General features: G+C 43.2%; 1 protein-coding gene across 1 annotated transcript in view; it reads left to right on the top strand.

The window, feature by feature from the left end:
* Positions 1-22,208, top strand: part of LOC122556709 (G protein-coupled receptor kinase 6) — a 120,955-nt gene that overhangs the window by 22,914 nt on the left and 75,833 nt on the right. Inside the window, exon 2 of the mRNA XM_087974343.1 lies at positions 5,709-5,804. Within this exon, the coding sequence (XP_087830469.1) occupies positions 5,709-5,804 (96 nt within the window). The remainder of the gene's footprint in view (positions 1-5,708; positions 5,805-22,208) is intronic.

Below are 22,208 nucleotides of genomic sequence, written 5' to 3'. Positions count from 1 at the left end.
CCATGCATCTGACCACTCACCCAACTTGTCCAGGTCACCCTGTAATCTCCTAACATCCTCATCACTTTTCACCCTGCCACCCAGCTTAGTATCATCAGCAAATTTGCTAATGTTATTGCTAATACCATCTTCTATATCATTAACATATATTATAAAAAGCTGCGGTCCAAGTACTGATCCCTGCGGTACCCCACTGGTCACTGCCTGCCATTCCGAAATGGAGCCGTTTATCACTTCTTTGTTTCCTGTCAGCCAACCAACTTTCAATCCAAGTTACTACTTTGCCCCAATACCATGCGCCCTAATTTTGCTGACTAACCTCCTATGTGGGACTTTATCAAAAGCTTTCTGAAAGTCCAGGTACACTACACCTACTGGATCTCTCTCATCCATCTTCAGAGTTACATCCTCAAAAAATTCAAGAAGATTAGTCAAGCATGATTTCCCCTTCATAAATCCATGCTGACTCTGACCTATCCTGTTACTACTATCCAGATGTGTCGTAATTTCGTCCTTTATAATAGACTCCAGCATCTTTCCCACCACCGAGGTCAGACTAACTGGTCTATAATTTCCTGTTTTCTCTCTCCCACCTTTCTTAAAAAGTGGTATAACATTAGCCACCCTCCAATCCGCAGGAACTGATCCTGAATTTATCGAACTTTGGAAAATAATCACGCATCCACGATTTCTTGAGCCACCTCCTTCAGTACCCTGGGATGTAGACCATCAGGCCCCGCGGACTTATCAACCTTCAGACCTAACAGTCTCTCCAACACCAATTCCTGGCAAATATAAATTCCCTTAAGTTCAGGTCCTTCAGCCACTGTTACCTCAGGGAGATTTTGCAGTCACTTTGTAGATGGTACTCACTGCTGCTTTCTGGGTGGGGATTGGATGCTTATGGATGTGATGTCAATAAAGTGGGCTGCTTTGTCTTGGGTGCTATCAAACTTTGTTGGAGATTGGTACATTCCCTATGTGAATGCCTATCATCCTTTGCCATTCAATAGCAGTATTGTCATTGAATCCCCCACTATCTTGGGGGTCAGCATTCACCTGAAACTGAACTGTACTAGCCATTTACATAAATTAGATTAGATTAGATTATTTACAGTGTGGAAACAGGCCCTTCGGCCCAACAAGTCCACACCACCCCGCCGAAGCACAACCCACCCATACTCCTACATCTACCCCTTACCTAACACTACGGGCAATTTAGCATGGCCAATTCACCTGACCTGCACATCTTTGGACTGTGGGAGGAAACCGGAGCACCCGGAGGAAACCCACGCAGACACGGAGAGAATGTGCAAACTCCACACAGTCAGTTGCCTGAGGCGGGAATTGAACCTGGGTCTCTGGCGCTGAGGCAGCAGTGCTAACCACTGTGCCACCGTGCCGCCCACTAAAATGCTGCAAGAGTACCTGCTTCTAAGAAGCATCTGGTTGAGCACTTAAAATACTGGGGCATAATGACTGAGTGCAGGTTAGTGATTTTTTGGTTGGCATGGACATGGTGAGTCGAATGACCCGTTGCTATGCTTAATCGCTGTAGACTCTAAGAGCAGGCCAGAGGTTGGGAATTCTGCAGTAGGTAACTCCCCTCCTGACTCCCCAAAGCCTGTCCATCATCTACAGGTCACGAGTCAGGAGTGTGATGGAATACTCCCCACTTGCCTGGATGGCTGCAGCCCCAACATCACTCAAGAAGCTTGACACCACCAAAGTAACATGATTTAAAAAAAACATTTTCATGGGGCGTGGACATGAGTGGCTAGTCAAGCGTTTACAGTATTGCCCATTCCATATTGCCCTTGATCTGAATGGCTTTCCAGGCCATTTGGAGGACTGTCAAGACCTTCACCACATTTGGGGTTCTGGAGTCCCATGGAGGTCAGACCAGGTAAAGATCACAGATTTCCTTCCCCAAAGGGAATTAGTGAACCAGATAAGTTTTATGACAATGGTTACATAGTAATCTTTAGAGTAGCTTTTAATTCTAAGTATTTCTTTATTGCATTCAAATTTCGCCATCTGCCATGAAGGGATTCAAACCCATGGGCCCTGGACACTAGAGATTCTGGTTTACGAGTCTCGCAACATTCCCACTATGTCACGGTCTCTCCTAATTGGCACCCTATTTACTATCTTTCACCTTCTCTGCCTTCAACCTTGATGTACATGGGCAGCAGTGTGTGCTGACTACAGTATGCACTGCAGTATTATCACCAAGACTCCTTCAGTATCACCTTCCAAATGCAGGATCTCTACCAATTAGACAGAAAAAGGCAGTGGCTGCAAGGGGGCTCCGTCATCTGAAGACTCAGCTCCTGGTCTCACCATCCTGCCTTGGACCTGGAATCACCGTTCCTTCACTGTCAATGGGTCAATATTCTGGAAATCCCATCCTATAACAGCACTGAGGATGTCCCTGTAACTGAAGGACTGCTGTAGTTCCAAAAGCAGCTCATTATCACTCTCTCAGGGGTAGTTGAGGATAGTCAATTAATGCTGAATTGGTCAGCATTGCCATCATCCCAAATGAAATGGGTTTCGTGGGTTTCACTTGATTGAGTTGTGTGCATCGCTGGCATCCTGTTGTCTGGTGAAGGTACTGTTGTGCGATCATAAGCCTAATGGTGATAATGCTCCAGTGTAGTGTTGGGTAGGAAATTCCTGAACATTGACTTGGAGGATGGAGGTTTGATGTACATCCAAGGCAGATTGATAAAGAGGCAAGGTGTCGGTCCTCCCCCACCCCACACCAAATGTGTGCACTTGAAGAAGTTCAGGTGTACACCCAGCAGCAACAGTGAACCTTCCAATTGATCACCCATACAGAACCACCCTAAATTATAGGGAATATCATTTTCAGGAACACCCTTGACAAATTGTAACCTTCTGAATTGGTCTGCCTCTCCCAGTTTCAGTTAATAGTGGAGTATTGTAACGATCCAGCACAGAAGGAGGCCATTCCATTCGATGTGCATGTGTTGCTATTTAAGAATGTCAGACAATTCAACCCACTACCCTATCTCTGTGGCCCTTTACTTCTCTGATTTAGTTTTGAATCTGCTTCCACCACCTATTTGGGCAGTGTGTTCGAGTTAATCTTATGATCCTTTTTTTTTTAAAAGTTCTCCTCCTGTCCTCTGGGATTTGTTAATTATCTTATCTGTTTCCTCTGGTTACTGACCCTCCTGCCAGTGGAATGATAGTGAAAAGTTTCTTTTTGTTTAGTGAACTAGTTCTCTCTCTAATAATGTGGATTGGCTCTGGGCTCGGTTGGGGAGGGGGAAATCACCAAGTCAGCCATCAACGAAAGGTTAGGTTCCAAATTATCTGTCAGCAGCTGCATTGTCTTAAAGACAAATGAACTCAAAGAAGGCAGAGTTTCACTTCATTGCTTTATGGACAGAATTCCATTATCCAGTCATTGTTACGAAAATCTCTTTTTTTTTCTCCCACTTCTCTTTCTGAAAGATTAGATTAGATTCCCTACAGTGTGGAAACAGGCCCTTCAACCCAACCAGTCCACACCGACCCTCTGAAGAGTAACCCACCCAGATCCATTTCCCTCTGACTAATGTACCTAACACTATGGGCAATTTAGCATGGACAATTCACCTGACCTGCACATCTTTGGACTGTGGGAGGAAACCAGAGCACCCAGAGGAAACCCACACAGACGCGGGGAGAATGTGCAAACTCCACATAAACATGTTGCCTGAGGCTGGAATCGAACCTAGGACCCTGGTGCTGTGAGGCAGCAGTGCTAACCACTGAGCCACCATGCTGCCTTGAAAAATAAGCATTCCAAGTTCGTACACATTAAAACACTCCATCTTGTTGGCGTCAAGACCAACTTCCTCTAAGTAACTCCCTTTCCTGACACTGGGGGATCAGTCACAGGGTCCTGTTCTATCTTGCTTGCAGAGTTTTGATCAGTATCTCACAGCGAGTGACTCGGACTGTGTCCGGAGCAGAGAGCATGCTGTACATCTCCTGTCCTGATAGTGTTGACAACTTGCTGGGAATTCAGCGAGCTTTGGGTGTCTTTTCTCTGTCCTCATCCTCGTCCTCGTCCTTGTCATCTTTTCAATCATCTGTGTGGATGGTATCAGAGGTGACTGGGGATAGTGTCTTTTTTGGCAGGATCCCTGGTCACTTTGGGCTGGCACTGTTCCCACACATGGGAGGTGCATGGGTTTAGCACAGTTGGCAAAATGAGAAAAGGAAGGAGGAAATCTTTTTTTAATAATTGTTACAATCTGGACTGTGCTGTCTTAACGCTGGGGGCAACCGTTTCAATAATTTTCGAAAGCAAATTGGGTTTGTTTTTGAAAGAAAGGGAAAGTGTGCATTTCTGGTGAATGAGCTAGAGCATGGGATAGTCGGATTACTTCTCCAGTCACCACCAGATGTGACTAACTGGCCACCTTCTGCATTGTGATTTCCCTCCTCTCTGTCCCTGTCTGAGACACTTGCTTCAATTGACCCCTGGTTTTAGGGCAACTTAACAATCACGTTCTTATGAGCAGAATACAGAATCACAGAACTGTTATGGTCTAGGAGGCCATTCAGCCCATCAAATTTAAATTGGCTCTGGAAACAAATATTGTTACCTAATGCCAATCTCCTGCTTATCTAACCATACCCTTGCGCACGATTTCAATCAAAATAATCAGACAGACCCTTTTTAATATCTCTATTGAACTATGGTTCAAGGCAGTGCCTTTTATGTCCTGACTACTTGCTGTGTGAAAGTTTTTCTTTTATCACATTTGATTCTTTTACCCATCGCTTTAAATCTGTGACCCGTCCCCCTCCCCATTTATTTGGCAAGTCCAGTTCAGTTTCTGGTGAGTAGTAACCGCTTAGATGTTGGTAGTGGGAGATTCAGTGATGCCATTAAATGTTGAGATGATGGCAAGATTCTCTCTTGTGAGAGGTGATTATTGCCTCGCACTTGTGAACGTTACCTGCCACCTTTCAACCTAAATGTTGATATTGTCCAAACGTGGCAAGACTGAGACATGGACGACTTCAGTCCCTGAGGAGTTGAGAATGAGTTAGGCTGCTTGGTGCCACAGTCTGTGAAACACTACCTCTGGAATTCAGCTCTTTGATGCATACCACTGAGCTGTGGTGTGGTTTAGAGCTGAGGGGACACTCGCAACAGGCAATTTGCTGAGTAAATGCTGCTTAACAGTACAATCATGTTTCCAACACATTGCTAGTGATTGAAAGCAGACTGGGGTGGGAATTGTTCAGATCAGATTTGTCCTGCTTTTTTGTAGGCAGGACAAACCTGAGCGATTTTCCGAATTGTCGGATAGGTGACAGGAGCTGCGATGGGGTCTGTTTGATTCTGACTTCAGTTCTGTGGCCATGATGTGGTCAGGACCCATAGGCTTTGTCTTCAGTGCTCTTTGCCTCCTGTGGTTAATCAATAAGTGAAGTATAATTTTAAATGAAGTTTGACTAATATTAACCATCTTTTTCTATTTTGATACCTTGTATTTGAACAGGACATCTCCAGAGAGTCTGATGGCTCCCAAGGTTGTGTATTTTAATCTAGTCAGGGGGCATTTGTTTTTAGAAACACAATAATTGTAATTTTTTTGTTGCTGTTGCTTTTGTATAACTAAATTATTTGAAAAGATGGTCATGGTCAGCTTTTGTTAATGATTTATTTCCTAAAGGTGGTGGAGGGAAGAGGAAAGGCCGCAGTAAAAAATGGAGGGAGATGCTGAGGTTACCCCACATCAGTCAGTGTGAGGAGCTGCGACAGACCATTGGTAAGCAACCCTTGACTTGAGAGTGAGTGCCCTGGTTCTGACTTGTAATACTCCAGATGCATGGCTTCTGTAGTTTGTTTTTGCTACGTGCACAATAAGATGTCTGGCTCTGCTGTCCTCTTGCCTTTTGACCTTGTCCATCCCATTCCAACATTAGCACCTCTACATCAGAATCTATTAAGAGCATTTTTGAAAGCCCCCCACACCCCAATGTTGCAGATGCCCTGTAATGTTTTACTCAGCCACAGCACAGTTAGTCATGCTCTGTTTTCGAGTCAAAATCCAGCGTTTTGGTCCCACTGCAACGATAATGGTGGACGCTATGTTAAGGGAGTGCTGTACTGTTGAAGGTACCATTTTCTTTGATAAAACATGTAATTCACAGCATTGACTGTGGACACGGTGGACATGGTAATTTTGTCCTGTCTAATAATTATCCCCTAGATTAGCTTCAGTAGCCATAAAGTACTTTGGGGTTACTGTGGAGTTGTGAAACAAGTGGTCTAACTGCCAAGTTTGTCTGTGCCTCCCTCTGAGAGCGAGGCTGCTGTTATTCCCTATATAGGCAGATTTTGTAAGTTCTCTTTGAGGAGTTGTGATAAAATCTTCTGCGGTTTGCGATTGCATCAGGGGCGGATTACCCATCTTCAAAATGCTACGAACTGTATCGGACTTTCTCAAGCCCTTTTGTTTTGCTTTACAAATGAAACATCACTTTTTTTTTTAAAACCTTCAGGATCACACAGTGCATCATGTTTTGGTAAAGTGGCAATTTAAAAAAAAGTCACGATGGCGTATCTAAAACCTGCGTAGCTCCTTGCTGTCAACAATAAGCTAGTTAACACACAAACTTCGTCAGCTGTAACTCGTACACAACAAATTTCCTGATTTACAGGAAATTTCACCAAAGTCCTACAGTATCAGCTGTCAGATTGGTTTCTGTTTTGTTGCTCGTGAGGGTTGGAGACATTTGAGGTTTCAGTAACTGTTGAGACTGAAACAGCTACACCGTGTTGGGGCATTTAACAATTTCTGGCCCTTTTCCAGAAAGAGACATTTCAGATGCGTTACGCAGCCACCAGTACTAGATTATTTGAAGGGGAAAGATGATGTATTTATCTTTTCTGTAAAAGGGCAAGGTTGAAATGTGACAATAATGTGAGCAATTTCACTTCCCCTTGAAGCTGGTGACCTCAACAAAATATAAACTCCAGAAGTAAGTTTTTACATAGCAATGAATTCCATGGTAGTAAAAAGAGCAGACTTGCATTTGTGTTGCAACTTCTGTGACCTGAGAGTGTCTCGCAATCGTTTACAGTTAATGGAGTGCTTTTAGATTCGATTCCCATTAGTGTGCAACAGGCCCTTCGACCCAACAAGTCCACACTGACCCTCTGAAGAGTAATCCACACCCCCTCTGATTAATGTACCTAACACTATGGACAATTTAGCATGGCCAATTGACCTGACCTGCACATTTTTTTTTGGAATGTGAGAGGAAACCGGAGCACCAGGAGGAAACCCATGCAGACACAGGGAGAATGTGCAAACTCCACAGTCACCCAAAGCTGGAATCGAACCTTGGACCCTTGCGCTGTGAGGCATCAGTGCTAACCACTGAGTCAGCATGCTGCCCTCCAAACTTGAATGCTGGAAATGCTCAGTAGACCAGGCAGCATCCTGGAAAAAGAAACAAAATTAATGTTTTATATTGATAACCCATCATCAGACAGAGGCAGCATGCTAAAGTGCCCACTCTCTGCAGAAGTGGCCTGGCCTGCTGGCTGTTTCTCAGCATTTTCCACTTTTGCAGATTCCCAACGTGAGCTATATTTTTTTTCCTTTTAAAAAAAAAACTTGTGGGTGTCACTGGTGAGGGTTGAAACTTATCAATCCCTGATTGGCTGTCTAGGCTATTGCAGAGAGCAGGTGAGAGTTCACCGTGTTACTGCGGGTCTGGAGTCAAATGTAGGTCAGATCAGGTAGGGAAGGCAGATTTTCTTCGAGTGGGAATCAGCAAGCTAGATGTGGGTCACAATTCCTGAGGCTAGCTTTGTATTCCAGGTAACAGCACTAAAATGGGCTGTTCAACATTCAAAATATCTGGTTAATCCTACTCGCCTGTGCTCTTTTCCTGTAGACCTGCAGCAGTGAGGGGAGCAACCTGTGACGGTCCCTTTAAGATTATCCCATGAAGTTTACTATAAAGGCCCTCTCCCCAATTTATGACGGAGCCAAGTGTGTGTAATGTTGGATCTGGGTTCGTATGAGACTTTATGCTGCAGCCCTTGCCATCCTGACTAATCCAGGGCCTTCTTTGCAATAATAGAGTTTGCTTCTCTATCCAGAACAGAACGTGCAGGATTACGTAGCTGTGTTTGCAAATGTGTGTGTTAACCTTTTGGGAAGGGGAGCATAAGGAATTGCAATCACACTGATTGAAGCTGCAGGATCAGGATGTTTTAATAATCTTGGCTAGCAGCCTTTGACGCAAGTTTGGCTGGACACGAAAGATTCGGGATCAACCCAGTGATGTTGCTCTGACAGTGTTGGTAAGAGTGCACCATTGAAATGTCTTCCACCCCGCCCAGTAGTGGAAGGGCACTTTCAGTTCCCTCTCCCTTATCTCTCTCTTGCACCCAGTCCTGCTTCCTTCCTGCCCTTATGCTGACTACGTAATTCTATTTTTTAAACTTTCACTATGAGAGTTATGGAATGACTTAAGGGAGTATCCTGATCCGAAATGTCTTGTTCTTAGTCGTCAAGAGGCGAAGATGTCGAATTAGAGGAATATAGCGTGTCATTTTCATTTCCCCTTTAGACCCCTTCACTTACAGTGCAACTCCTCCAGCATTCACCACTGCAAAATCTGTTTATTGCTCGACCACTAACTAGAGACTCCTTCACAGTGGCAGGTAGATGTAGAACTGTACATCCTATTCTCCATTTCCTGCACTTCCAGCACACCATGATATCTATGCATTCAACCATGTTGGTCCTCAGCTCTGGAATTATCACTCACAAGTATTTCTCTCCTTTTCAAGATTCTTCTTTAAAATTTCTATTTTTGACCAAAATTTAGGTGAACTGACCTAATATTACGCCTCTCCCTTTGGTTTGGTTCTGAGGGTGCTGCTCCTGTGAAGCACCTCAGGATATTTTTGGATACTTGGCAGGATAGATGCAGAAAGGTTGCTTCCATGGGAGAGTCTAGGACCTGAGGGTATAACCTCAACCATTTAAGATAGTGATGAAGAGGAATTTCTTCCCAGAGGGTCACAGAGGGCTGTAGAAGTTGGATTGTCAGCTATGTTCGCTGCTGAGAAAGACATTTTTATTTAGTAAGGGAATCTAAGATTATGGGGAAAATGGAAGGAAAGTGATGTTGAAGATTATCAGCTCAGCCGTGGTCTCACTGAGTAGTGGAGCAGACTCAATGGGCTGAATGACCTACTTCTCCTACATCTACGGTGTTAACTTTGGTCACCTGTGGAGGAAGAGACTATTTTTATCTTAACTGCTAATTAGATTAGATTAGATTCCCTACAGTGTGGAAACAGGCCCTTCGGGCCAACCAGTCCACACCGATCCCTCGAAGAGTAACGCATCCAGACCCACTTCCCTCTGACTAATGCACCTAACACTATGGGCAATTTAGCATGGCCAATTCACCTGACCTGCACATCTTTGGACTGTGGGAGGAAACTGGAGCATCCAGAGGAAACTCACGCAGACACAGGGAGAATGTGCAAACTCCACACACAATCACCCGAGGCTGGAATCGAACCTGGGACCCTGGTACTGAGGCAGCAGTGCTAACTACTGAGCTATCTTGTAAAAATATTATTTTTTTTCCGCTTGCTTCCGAGTGTGATTATGTAATCAGAAGAAAAGGATTCTTGATCATGCCAATGGGTCCAGTGCCAAACAATAAACCTAAAGAAATTCCTCACATCTGGAAGATGATTCCTATTTTTAGTTATTCATTACCGCCCGCTGTATAGAACTTAATAAAATAAACAACCTAACCACAAAAACCAGAAGGATCCCCATCCCATTATCTCACTCCTTCATCTAACCAAGTTATAATTTTAAAAGAATTAGCTAATGTTTCTAATCAACCAGTTCAGAGATGTTACTACACAGCTCTGGAGATGGTAGGACTTGAACCTGGATCTCTCAGTTCAGGGATAGGGACAGTAACACTGCATCCAAGTTATAATTTATATTCTGAGTCCAAATGATATTCTGCTTGTGTTAATTTGGTGAAGTCGTTCTGTAAGTTGTGACGTGTGTGACTATGTTCCCCAGATAGTTGATGAGTGACTGGTTAAACAGAAGGCTGCTTTCTGCTCTGTAACTCTGACATTGTGGAGTCAGTCCTCTGGGTACCGTTCTCCCTCCTGAGTCAGAAGATTGTGGTTTTGAGCCACACTTCAAAGATACAAGCACATAGACCTGCACTCATACACTCCAGCGCAGCGCTGAAGAGCTGCAGCCACTTGGTGTGCTGAGTGAAACAGAAACCTAGAAATAGCAGCAGGCCATTCAGCCCTTTTTAAAGTCTGCTCTGTCATTCAGTATGATCATGGCTGCTCACCCACCTCAATACCCTATTCCTGCTTTCTCCCTGTTGATCCTTTTATCCTAAGAACTATATCTAACTCCTTAAAAACATTCAATATTTTGCCCTCGACTACTTTTTGTGGTAGAGAATTCACCCACAGGCTCACTCTTCTCTGGATGAAGAAATTTCTCCTCACCTCAGGCCTAAATGGCCTACTGTGTTCTTCCCACCCAGAACCCTCTTCTGGTTCTGGACTTTCCGAGTCATCCAGGCCATTGGAAACATCTGTAAGGACCACGTATCCTCTAATTTGAAGAGAGGCAGAGGAATTCTTCCCGGTCAACATTTTTCTCCTGCCCCTCCACCCACAAAGCACCAAAAGTGAATATTGTGAGGCATTGTAATTTCAGGCTTGGAAAGAAGCCACTCGGCCCATCAAATCTGCACCAATCCCCCGAAGAGCATTCCCCCTCCCAAATCCCCCTAACTCCATATTCCCCATAGCTAATCCACCTAGCCTATATATCCCTGGAATACGGACAATTTCCCATGGCCAATCCACCTAACCTGCACATCTTTGGACTGTGGGAAGAAACTGGAGTACTTAGTGGAAACTTGAGCAAACACCAAGAGAAAAGGATATTACTGTGCGCCAAGCACTTTTGGATTTTCCACAACTTCAGGGTTTGTCAATGGCATGGCCCTCCTGACTGTGCATGTGCTGTTCACTCTGATCGAAGCCTGTTGGTCAAACAGAACTTAAGGCAACCTTTCCTTTTGGGTAGAGTTTATTGACTACTCAGTCACATGTGTCAAGCATCACCCGATCCACCCAGTCACTTAGTCACTTTAACTGGTCAGCAGCTACCACGCTGACAAATAAAAAATGTCTGTGTGTTTGGATGTGTCAGGACGTCTTCCAAGGCAGGTAGAATTTGAACCCAGACTTTTTTGATGCAGACCATACTCCCTACATTGACACATGCCATCTGTAATGTAATACATTATAAATAATGTGACCTGAGTCTGTGCACAAATAAAACTGTAAGATATCATCTATAGAATCCCATTAGGCCCAACAAGTCCATCCCGACCCTCCGAATAGTAACCCAACTACACCCGTTTCCTTACCCTATTATCCTATATTTACTCCTGACTAATGCACCTAACCTACACATCCTTGAACACTATGGGCAATTTAGCATGGTCAATTAACCTAACCTTTGGATTGTGGGAAGAAACTGATGCACCCTGAGGAATAGGATATAGGAGCTGACTTAGGCCATTCAGCCCATTGAGTCTGTTTTGCCATTTTATTATGTTTCTTAACCCCATGCCCCTGCCTATCGAGTAGTATTGCCAAAATTGTGCTAAACCTACACTCGTCTCATTTTCCAGACAGAGCACTAATTTTGAACCACTGTAATTACTAATAGGCTTGAACCACGAGAACACGTTCCTGAAAGTGCGTGGTGCAGACCAATTCAATTGAGGCATTCTAAAGGAAACTAGGCTATTAAGTCGGGTTATGGGAAAGAGGCAGGAGAATGGCATCATGTGAAATTTTCACATGAAGAGATGCAAACATGATTTGGCCGAATTGGCTCCTGTGCTGTAATAATCCACTGATTCTTTGTAAAAGTATATGCGATAAACCTATTATGGTACCCCAAGTGATAGACCTGAATTGCAACATTCCAGTTTTGCTGAAGTACTGTGCAGGAGAAAGCGCCAACGGAAAGAAGGATATTGAATTTCACATTGCAGGTGCTGATTGATCCGACACAAAGAGGTATTTAGATTGTGAGTTCCCTCTGGCACAAGTCAAGCTGAGTTGCTAAAGTGCAAAATTCGTAAGCTTGTCCCAAAGTGATTTTTGCAGAACTTGTCTGGTTCTGAGAGAATGCTCATAGGATTCTTCATATTGGGCTCAGCAGCTCCTTATTTAAGCTAACCCTTGCCATGTTACACCAGTCCTCCTCCTCGGGGGAGTGCATCAGTCCTACTGTGTTGCAGTTACATCCTTGGGGAGCCTCTAAACTTTTCTTTGTGGAAACTTGATGGAATAAATTAGACTCTAGTTCTTTTTCTTCCCCTTCAACACTTTTTTTGCCCTGTTGGTGGAGAAAGTAATGTTTGAATTCTCCTTCTTCTTGATTCCTGAAGAAGGGCTTATGCCCGAAACGTCGATTCTCCTGTTCCCTGGATGCTGCCTGACCTGCTGCGCTTTTCCAGCAACACATTTTCAGCTCTGATCTCCAGCATCTGCAGACCTCACTTTCTCCTTCTTGCAGTAAGTATCTTGGTTGTGTTTTTTCAGTTTCTAGACCAATGGTTTTCAATTGGCTTGTTCCGTGACAAGGTGAGAAGTTGATTATCAAAGGCAGTGACCTGCTAACATCAGTCCTCTACTGAACACTTCTGCATATTGAGCATGTATATGAATACTTATGCTATTGAGCATGAGAGAATATTTGCATCACTTCAGCTATTATATTAAAAAAGTGGAATTGTTTGCCTCATTGAGGTGAACCTCGATACTGAAAAGCTTAGAAACTATTGTTCTCAATTTTTATGTCTGAGCTTGTCTGCATTTCTTTGCATCTTCTCTTTTTTGCGAATTGTGTGGAGTTAATGGAAGGATTTGCTGGTTGGACTGACAAACTGACTCATGTAGGAGCAAATTACACCAGATGCTGGACCTGCACTGAAAACAAAAAATGCTAGAGGTCACAGCTGGTCAGGCAGCATCCATGGAGAGAAAGCATGCCATCGTTTTGAGTCACAGTGACTTTTCATCAGAGCTTTGTGATCTAGACTCGAAACATTAGCTTGCTCTCTCCATGGATGTTCCCTCACCCGCTGTGATCTCCAGCATTTTTTTTTTGTTTTCAAACTGACATGTGAATCCATCTTTCACAGTTATAAACCATATTTATATCAACCAGCTTGGGTAGGATTGGCCTTGAAGGGTAGGACGGTTTTATGGAGAACCCAGAAGATTGTTTGGATTTTCAGTAGCGGACTGGCTGTCGATCCACATTTTCTAACCCTACAAGATTCGAGCTCCCACTAAGTCACGGTGATGTACTTTGCAATGCTGAGAGTGGTCATCTCTTCAGTCTATGGAGTTTCAGTCATAGACACTTATGTGGGCAGCCTTGAGTCAGGAGGCTGTCAATTTGAGTCCCACTACAGACTGATTCCTGAGGTGGCAGGATTTACATAAGAGAGACTGGATTGGTTAGGTTCTGAAGAAGGGTCACTAAACTTGAAATGTTAACTCCACTTTCACTCCACAGACGCTGTCAGATCTGCTGGGTTTCTCCTGCAATTTGTTTTTTTTTTGTTTGTGAGGTTTAGAAGAACAAGAGGGATCTTAAACCTGTGAAATTCTAAAAGGATGAGACAGGGCAAATGTAGGAAGGACATTCCTGATGACCGATGAGTCTAGAACCAGGGATCACAGTCTAAGGGCACAGGGGAGGCCATTGAGGACTGAGATGAAAAAGAAAATGTCTTCACTCAGAGGAATTGTCTGCCATAGAAAGCAGCTGAGGCCAAAACATTTCTTTCCAAGATGGAGTTGGATATAATTCTTTGAGCCAAAGAGATCAAAGAGCATGGTGAGAAGGGGGAATGGGGGCTGCGTTGACTGATCAGCCATGATTGTATTGATTGGTGGAGCAGGCTCAAAGGGTCAAATGGCCGACTGCTGCTCATACTTTCTCTGTTTCTGTGCTTCCAGAGGTTAGTGCGCACAAATCTAGGCTAACAGGCTGCGAGCTGCTGAGGAAATGTATGCTAGATATCGGTTTAGATGAGGCAAAGATAGTTTAGTCTCAGCTGGTTATAAAAAGATCTATTTCAATTTTTAGATATTAATGGTGTCAAGGGATATGGAAAGAAAGAATAGGTGGAGGATCAGCCATTTTGAATAGTAAAGGAGGCTCGAAAGGCTGAGTGGTCCACCCCTCCTAGTTTCTGTTTCAAAGAAGATCATTTCTTCCCCATGTCTCGATCTATATTAACAATCAACTAAAACATGCTTCTGTCTGGCACTACCGTTTCTGGGAGTTTTCGGTGCACAAATTGGTTTCTCTCTTTATGACAACAGTATTTAGTTTTCAGTAGCATACTTTGGGATTTCCTAAATCATAAAAGGTGCTATATAAATGCAAGTTTGTTCTTTTAATGCTGCTGGGATTGAGGTTACAGACTTAGCAGGATCTTCATTGAAGCAGAGATCTCCAACATCATCAAATACTGGAACCTCAATCATTGAGCATGTTCGAGAGACATTCGTAAATCGCCTCAAGGCATTTGGGGACAATGTGGGAATATGGCATTGTATTGATGATCAGTGATGAACCAAAAATGACCGAGCAGGGTTGGGAGCACAGAACGGCCTACTTCTGTTGCTAAGCACTTAACAGAAGCTAAACTTTGCCTTTAAGTGGTTTGTCTGTTACATCCGTTCCCATGACAAGATTACTAGGTTAAAGGTCTATTCTGCTATCACCACCATAAATGTTCTGAGAGCACTCACTCTTAGAATGATTTATCATTTGAACTCCAGGGCTTAACTTATTTAGCTTTCCCTTTGACGTAGTTTGTAATTCTTACACTCCCAACCTCCACCCCAATGGATCACCTGTATGTGTGATCCATAATCAAGGCCACATATGTTGAGAAAATTGTATCTTTTATTAATTGCAAATGACAGGATGCACAGTGGTTTGTGGTGAGGCATTGATAACAGCTAAAAGCTTCACCTCGTGGGAGCGGATGTATCAGGCAGGATGCTTTTCAACGGCAAAACCTAGGTTCTGTTAAGTGTTTGAAAGGCATTGCAGATCTCTGCTTCCATGTTTCAGTGAAGATTCCGGTTAGTTTGTAATCTTAATTTTAAACAAAATTGAGTTTGTGTAGTGCTTGGAATGTGTTATCAGGAAATATGGCAACCAAATTATCCACAGAGAGCTCCCAAAAACAACAGCTTGAGGGACAGCTACAAGCAATTTTGAGTGATGCTGGTTGAGAGATTAAGATGGGTCAGGGCATTAGAGAGAAATGGACTACTTTTGAAATAGTGAGACCCTTTATCTACCTGGGAAGCAAGATTGTGCCTCTGATCACTGCCTCACTCAGCAGCACACTGGCCTGTTAGCCTGGATCCCTGTGCACAAGTCTCCGGCAAGAATGGGACTTGAACTGACAACTCCTGATTCAGATGTGGGAATGTTACCCACTCAGCTTTGGCTGACACTCAGCAGGCTGAAGATATGGCCATTTTCATCAATGCTAAGCATGTCACCATGCTAAAGGTTAACAAACAGGGTATTTGTATGCCAAAGCCCTCTTCCATTTCAGTGCCCTCCACCCTCTTTCCCTTGAAATATTTTTATTTAACTCCTGTGGAAGCATTGGAAAAGGTGCAGAGGAGATTTACCAGGATGTCGCCAGGTCTGGAGGGAAGCTCTTATGAGGAAAGGCTGAGAGACTTGGGTCTGTTCTCATTGGAAAGAAGGCGGCTAAGAGAAGATTTGATAGCGAGATACAAGATGATCAGAGGATTAGATAGGGTGGACAGTGAAAGACCTTTTCCTAGGATGATGTCGTTGGCTTGTTTGAGGGGTGATAGATTTAAGACAAATGTCAAAGGCAGGTTCTTTACTCAGTGGCATGGATTTGGAATGCCCTACCTGCCAACGTAGTTAACTCAGCCACATTAGGGAGATTTAAACAATCCTTGGCTAAGCACATGGATGCTGATGGAATAGTATGGAGGGATGAACTTAGAATAGTTCACAGGTCAGTGCAACATCGAGGGCCAAAGGGCCTGTTCTGCATTGCATTGTTCTATGTTCTGTTTGGATGTGGGCATCAATGAACCTTCTGCCCACTTACTAAGCTGCAGTTTCAGTTAACTGAGCAACCTGTGATTGCCATGAATGTTTCCCCATTCATGTGTGGAAAGATTTTATGATACAGGGTTGTACATGCTAGCTGTCAAACAACTGCCTGGTCTAAGACCACTTTCCTGCTCTTAATCTGTAGCCATGTGGGTTAGGGCACCTAGAGTGCTGATCTGGATGCTTTTCAAATGCAGTGAGTATTTTTGCCTCGGGATGGGTAATAAATACTGACCTAGCCATATCCCCTTGCTGTGCCCACCATTGGGTGAGAAAAGTTGCAGTTTCCACTTTAATTCTTTTACCAATTGCTTTAAATGTGCCCCTCGTTACTGAGTTTGATGTTTGTCACAGAATAGTTACTGCAAGAATGGAGACCATGAAGCCAGTTGTGTCTGCTGGCTCACCACAGGAGTAATTCACATGGTGCCACACTCCTGCCTTTTCTCTGTAGCCTTGCTGAATCTCCCCTCTGCAGATAATGATCCAATTCCCTCTTGAAGGATTTATTCTGAAGAAGTGCCGTACTAGTGTTCATGCGCTGCACTGGCTGTAGTTTCTAATGGCAAACTCCTGCCTTTTCCCCCATAGTTCTGCACAACATTTCAATCCAAAACACTGACCAATGCCTTTGAATGTCTCCATTGAATGTTCTTCCACCACATTTCCATCTGTCTCTCACTAAGTGTTTTTTATACTGTCTTTCAGAATTTTTCTCCAGTGATTTGCCCACTGCTGAGGTGAGGCTGACTGCCCCAGATAGCCATTTCTTGCTTTGAACAAGGTTTCAGTTCCTGTAAGCTCACCAGCACCAGAAATGGAACCAGGCAAGGTTGCAAAATGATGGTCAGAGCCTCTGTTTTTTAGGATTGCACTTGCTGCACGTTTTCTCCCACCCTCTTCCTGTCTTTCTAATTTCCTTCTTAATCTCACCTCTGTATTTTCCATACCCTGGGCTTAATGGAAGTATTTTGATGTCTGATGTATGCTTTTTTTATCCCTGTGTTCTCCAACTCCCAGTATGCTCTTTGACATTCATGGGACTGGTGTCTACATTTGAGAGTCCACTTTTTCCACTTTGTGCGAATGTATTTATTCAAATCGCTAACTTTCACCTCTTTGATATCTCCCATTGCTCTGGTGTTTAACTTCAAGCTGTTTCCAGTCCATTTTTGACATATCACACCTCCTTTGTAAAACTGGCCTTTCCTCAGTTTAAATCTTTTTACTATTGGTCTAACTCTAGACTTTTTAAAATTGTTCATTCATGGGATGTGGGCGTTGCTGGCTAAATTATTGTATTTCCCTAATTGTCTAAAGGGTTTGTCACATGTAGGCCAGAATAGGTAAGGAATGGCAGCTTCTTTCCCTAAAGGACATTCGTGAACCACGTGGGTTTTTACGACAATTGACAACCGTTTCATAACTCTAGATTTTTCTTTCATGGAACAAAAAATTCTACCATCTGCACAGTTGAATCAAACCTGGGTCTCTGGGTTAACAGTGTGGTGATAATACCACTAGATCATTGCCTCCCCAGACTTGTCCAAAACCATTCCTACAATCACTAGCTCTCTCCAACTAAACTCTTTCTCCATCTACCCAGATTCATTCTTTAAAATGAAGACTAGATCTGTTCCTTGGCTGGTTGGTGTTTTGAATGGCTTAAAAACAATCATCTTGCTTGATGGCTGGTTTGTGATGCAGAGGGATACAGCAGTGGCTCAGTTTCTGTGCTGGCTGAGATTACCAAGAAGAATTCTCCTTCTCAACCACTCCCCTTGCCTGAGATGTGGTGACCTTCAGATTAAGCTCACCAGCAGTCATTTCTTTCTGGTAGATTTGCTCAGTGGTTCACAGGACTATGATGAAATTTATTTTAGTGACCTGCAGTCCTTGCTGCTTTTGTATTGTTGAAATCTTCTCTGGTTATAAGTCTCTCGCTGTGCCACAGCGACTCTTACACCAGCCAGTTTTGCACTTGGCAAGAAAAAGACAGTTTTCATTTCATTGAACTGAGATTGCAAGCCTTCAGAGATTACATTTTCCACTCTTGCCTTTTATCTAGACCAATTGAACTATTTCAATTTAAAACGTATCAGACGAGTGGAAACACAGAAACTAGAAACTCTGATCAACCCAGTCAATGAAGCTCAACACAAAGAAGGGAAAACAAAGTCCTGTTTAAAAATAATATTTCTCCAATCTCGTTCAAATCCCATCCTTCTCCATTATTTTCCCTCTCTCTACAAGCGCTAGGGAAGGCTTTGATATAGTGGTAATGTTGCTGGATTAGTAATCCATAATCTAGACTATGTTGTGAGGGCACTGGTTTGAATCCCACCATGACCACTTGGGATTTCAGTTGAGTTCATATAAGTCTGAAGGGCAAAGCCATGACAATTGTCCAAGTTGTTGTTTAAGGACAACAATCTACCAGGTCTAGCTGACATCCATCTCCAGACCCACGGCACTATGGTTTTTCACAAGCTGCTCAGTTAAAGGGCAGTTTGGGACAGACGTCAAATGCTGGTGTTTTTAGCAACACTCCACTCATGAAAGAATAGAAGGTTTTGTTTTTGGTTCTTTTGGTGGAGGTTGTTAATGTTTCTGTCCTCCCTCTTTTCCAGTATCTACTGCATTTTGCAGTAATGTAATTTCTATGGATTTCAGTAAGGCGTTCAACGAGGTTCCCCATGGGAGACTGGTTAGCAAGGTTAGATCTCATGGAATACAGGGAGAACTAGCCATCTGGCTCGAAGGTAGAAGATGGAAGGTTGCTTTTCAGACTGGAGGCCTGTGACCAGTGGAATGCCACAAGGATTGGTGTTGGGTCCACTATTTTCATCATTTATATAAATGATTTGGATGTGAACGTAGGAGGTATAGTTAGCAAGTTTGCAGATGACACCAAAATTGGAGGTGTAGTGGACAGCAAAGGTTACCTCAGATTACATCGAGATCTTGATCAGATGGCCCAATGGGCTGAGGAGTGGCAGATGGAGTTTAATTTAGATGAATGAGTTGCAGCATTTTGGCAAAGCAAATCAGTAGGACTTATACACTTAATGGTAAGGTCCTCAGGAGTGTTGCTGAACAAAGAGACCTTGGAGTGCAGGTTCACAGTTCCTTGAAAGTAGACACAGGTAGATAGGATAGTGAAGAATGCTTTTGGTATACTTTCTTTTATTGGTCAGAGCATTGAGTATAGGAGTTGGGAGATCATGTTGTGGCTGTACAGGACATTGGTTCGTTCAGCCACTTTTGGAATATTGCGTGCAGTTCTGGTCTCTGTCCTATCGGAAGGATGTTGTGAAACTTGAAAGGGTTCAGAAAAGATTTACAAGGATTTGCCGGGGTTGGAGGATTTGAGCTATAGGGAGAGGCTGAATAGGCTGGGGCTGGAGTGTCGGAGGCTGAGGGGTGACCTTATAGAGGTTTATAAAATCATGAGGGGCATGGATAGGATAAATAGGTGAAGATTTTTTTCCTGGGGTGGGGGAGTCCAGAGCTAGAGAGCATAGTTTTAGAGTGAGGGGGGGGGAAAGATATGGAAGAGACCCAAGGGCAATGTTTTCATACAGAGGGTGGTGCCTGTATGGAATGAGCCAGAGGAAGTGGTGGAGTCTGGTACAATTGCAACATTAAAAAGGCATCTGGAGGGGTATATGAATAGGAAGAGTTTGGTGGGATATGGGCCAGGTGCTGGCAAATAGTACTAGATTAGGTTAGGATATCTGGACAGCATGGGCGAGTTGGACCAAAGGGTCTGTTTCCATGATGTACATCTCTAGGCCTTGTGGACTATAGAGTGCTGTCTCCCTGGAGAAAGGTGACTGGTGGTGGTTTGAGACTCCCTATGCCTCAGGTAAGGCGATTGGTTGAGAAGGAGAATCCTTCACAGTCACCATGGTTGGTGCAGGATTTGAACCCACGTTGTTGGTAACACTCTGCATCGCAAACATTGAAAGTCTGTCGTAGTTAAATAATTATTCTGTTCGCATTTGTGTTCTTCTTGTCTTTCTGTCTCACGTCTCCCTTTTATTTTCTGTCTCTTCCATTTCTCCTTTATTTCCTCTTCCTGTGGTTTTTTTTTCCCCTTTGGCTTTTCTTGTCATCTTTATCTCTGGTCACCCTCTATTTTGCCACATATCATCTCCTTCCCCTTGTTCAAGGACTTTTTTGGCATCTGTAACAAATTTGAATTTTCTTTTGTGCTGACAAACTTTGAAACATTTTTTCCTGATGGTAGTTTTTAAGCATGGATTTGAATCAGGATCTAATGGGGAGGGATATTTTTCTTCCTTGACCGTGGAAAGCCGAAGAAGGACAGGTCTGTTTCATTTTCTGCAAGAGGCAGGGAGAAATTCTTCCACACTGTTCTTACAACTCAACTTTTTACTTCCCCCTCCTCAAATAAATTGCCATCTAGCTTTTGTGAAGTTAAGGATTGCATGTCACTCAGTAAATTTTTAAAATCCAACTTGTTAATTTAATGACGCTTTGTCCCTATCCCACCTCTGTATTTTGATTGTGTATTCAAGTGCCAGGTACTTGTATGTTTGCAAGGAACTGCACTCGGGCTGTTCATTAAGGTTGTCAAACAAACTTTCACATTTTAAGTGTATGTTTTATGACTTCAAACAGCTGCCCAGAGAGGGGAAGAAAGATTGTGTTTAAAATGAAGAAGCATTCTGGCAGAATGGATGGGGAAGGGGAGAAACATTTCCACTGACAGGTGGTCTGGGAATCAGAGGCACAGATTTAAGATATTTGGCAAAGAAAAGGGCAGTTAGAATATTTTTCAATGTGTTGAATTAAGATTGTCTGGAATGCATTGCTTGAAAGGATGGTGAAAGCCAGTTTTAGTAATAACTTACAAAACAAAACATTGGTGAATAGTTGGAAGGGGAAAGTGATTGAGGCCACCTGGGGAAAGAGGAGGAGAGATGTAATAATTTATAGCATGGTTAGGATGGATCAAATGGCCTCCTCTGGTTCTGTGTTTAAAGCAGTATTTTGTTTATATTAGTGTGTGTTTAATTGTCCTCCATCTTTTAAAAATGTGTTATGAGATCTCAATACTCACTGACCAGGCACATTCAAACTTGAAAATTGTCCATCTTTGGTAAAATGGTGAGCTGTAAGCAGCCAGTCCAAATGTTTCCTCAGTGTCACAGATGGTTCACTTCCCTGGTCACTGCTAAATGGTTACCTGTTAAGTTGGTGCATCATTGAATCCCCAGCAATGTTACATGGAGACAGGAACATCATGGTCAGTCCAAACAATGTAGTAGTGCTTGCAGTAGATGAATAGGAATGTGGAATGGGACAGTACAATAAGCGTTGGAGCGGAGGAAGGTGGAGTTAAGGTTAAAATCTGATCAACATTCAATAAGATAATGGCGAGAGCAGACTTGAAGAACCGAGTGGTTTACTGTTGTTTCATGTTGGTATGTCTGAATCATGAACTGGGTTGAACTTTGACTGTGGTCACCTGAACTATTATGGATTTTGGCTTGTGTTCAAAGTTTCATTCTGCGTCAAGAAGGTCACAAATTTATGTTTTACTTCATTTTGGGGCGCAGATATCTGTGACTCAGCTGTGTCAGACTAATTAGCATATCAAAGCTATCCATTCTGTAGGAGCTGTGAGAAACAGATTCTGTCATCGTTTTAAAGCATTTATTTAATTGGGCTTAAAAGAAAGAACTTATCTCTCTTCCTTGCGTAATATAATTAACTTTCTATCATTGAACAATTTTTGAATTTAATTATTATGTACAGTTTTTGACTGCAGTGATAGTTAGTCATAGAGATGTACAGCATGGAAACAGACCCTTCGGTCCAACCTGTCCATGCCAACCAGATATCCCAACTCAATCTAGTCCCACTTGCCGGCACCCGGCCCATATCCCTCCA

Source organism: Chiloscyllium plagiosum, unplaced genomic scaffold (genome assembly GCF_037043375.1).
Source record: "Chiloscyllium plagiosum isolate Xiang-an unplaced genomic scaffold, Cpla_swu_hap1 HiC_scaffold_2, whole genome shotgun sequence".
In the NCBI taxonomy this organism is placed as follows: domain Eukaryota; kingdom Metazoa; phylum Chordata; class Chondrichthyes; order Orectolobiformes; family Hemiscylliidae; genus Chiloscyllium; species Chiloscyllium plagiosum.
The sequence above is the reverse complement of the archived record's forward strand: the minus strand, read 5'-3'. Positions and strand labels throughout refer to the sequence as shown.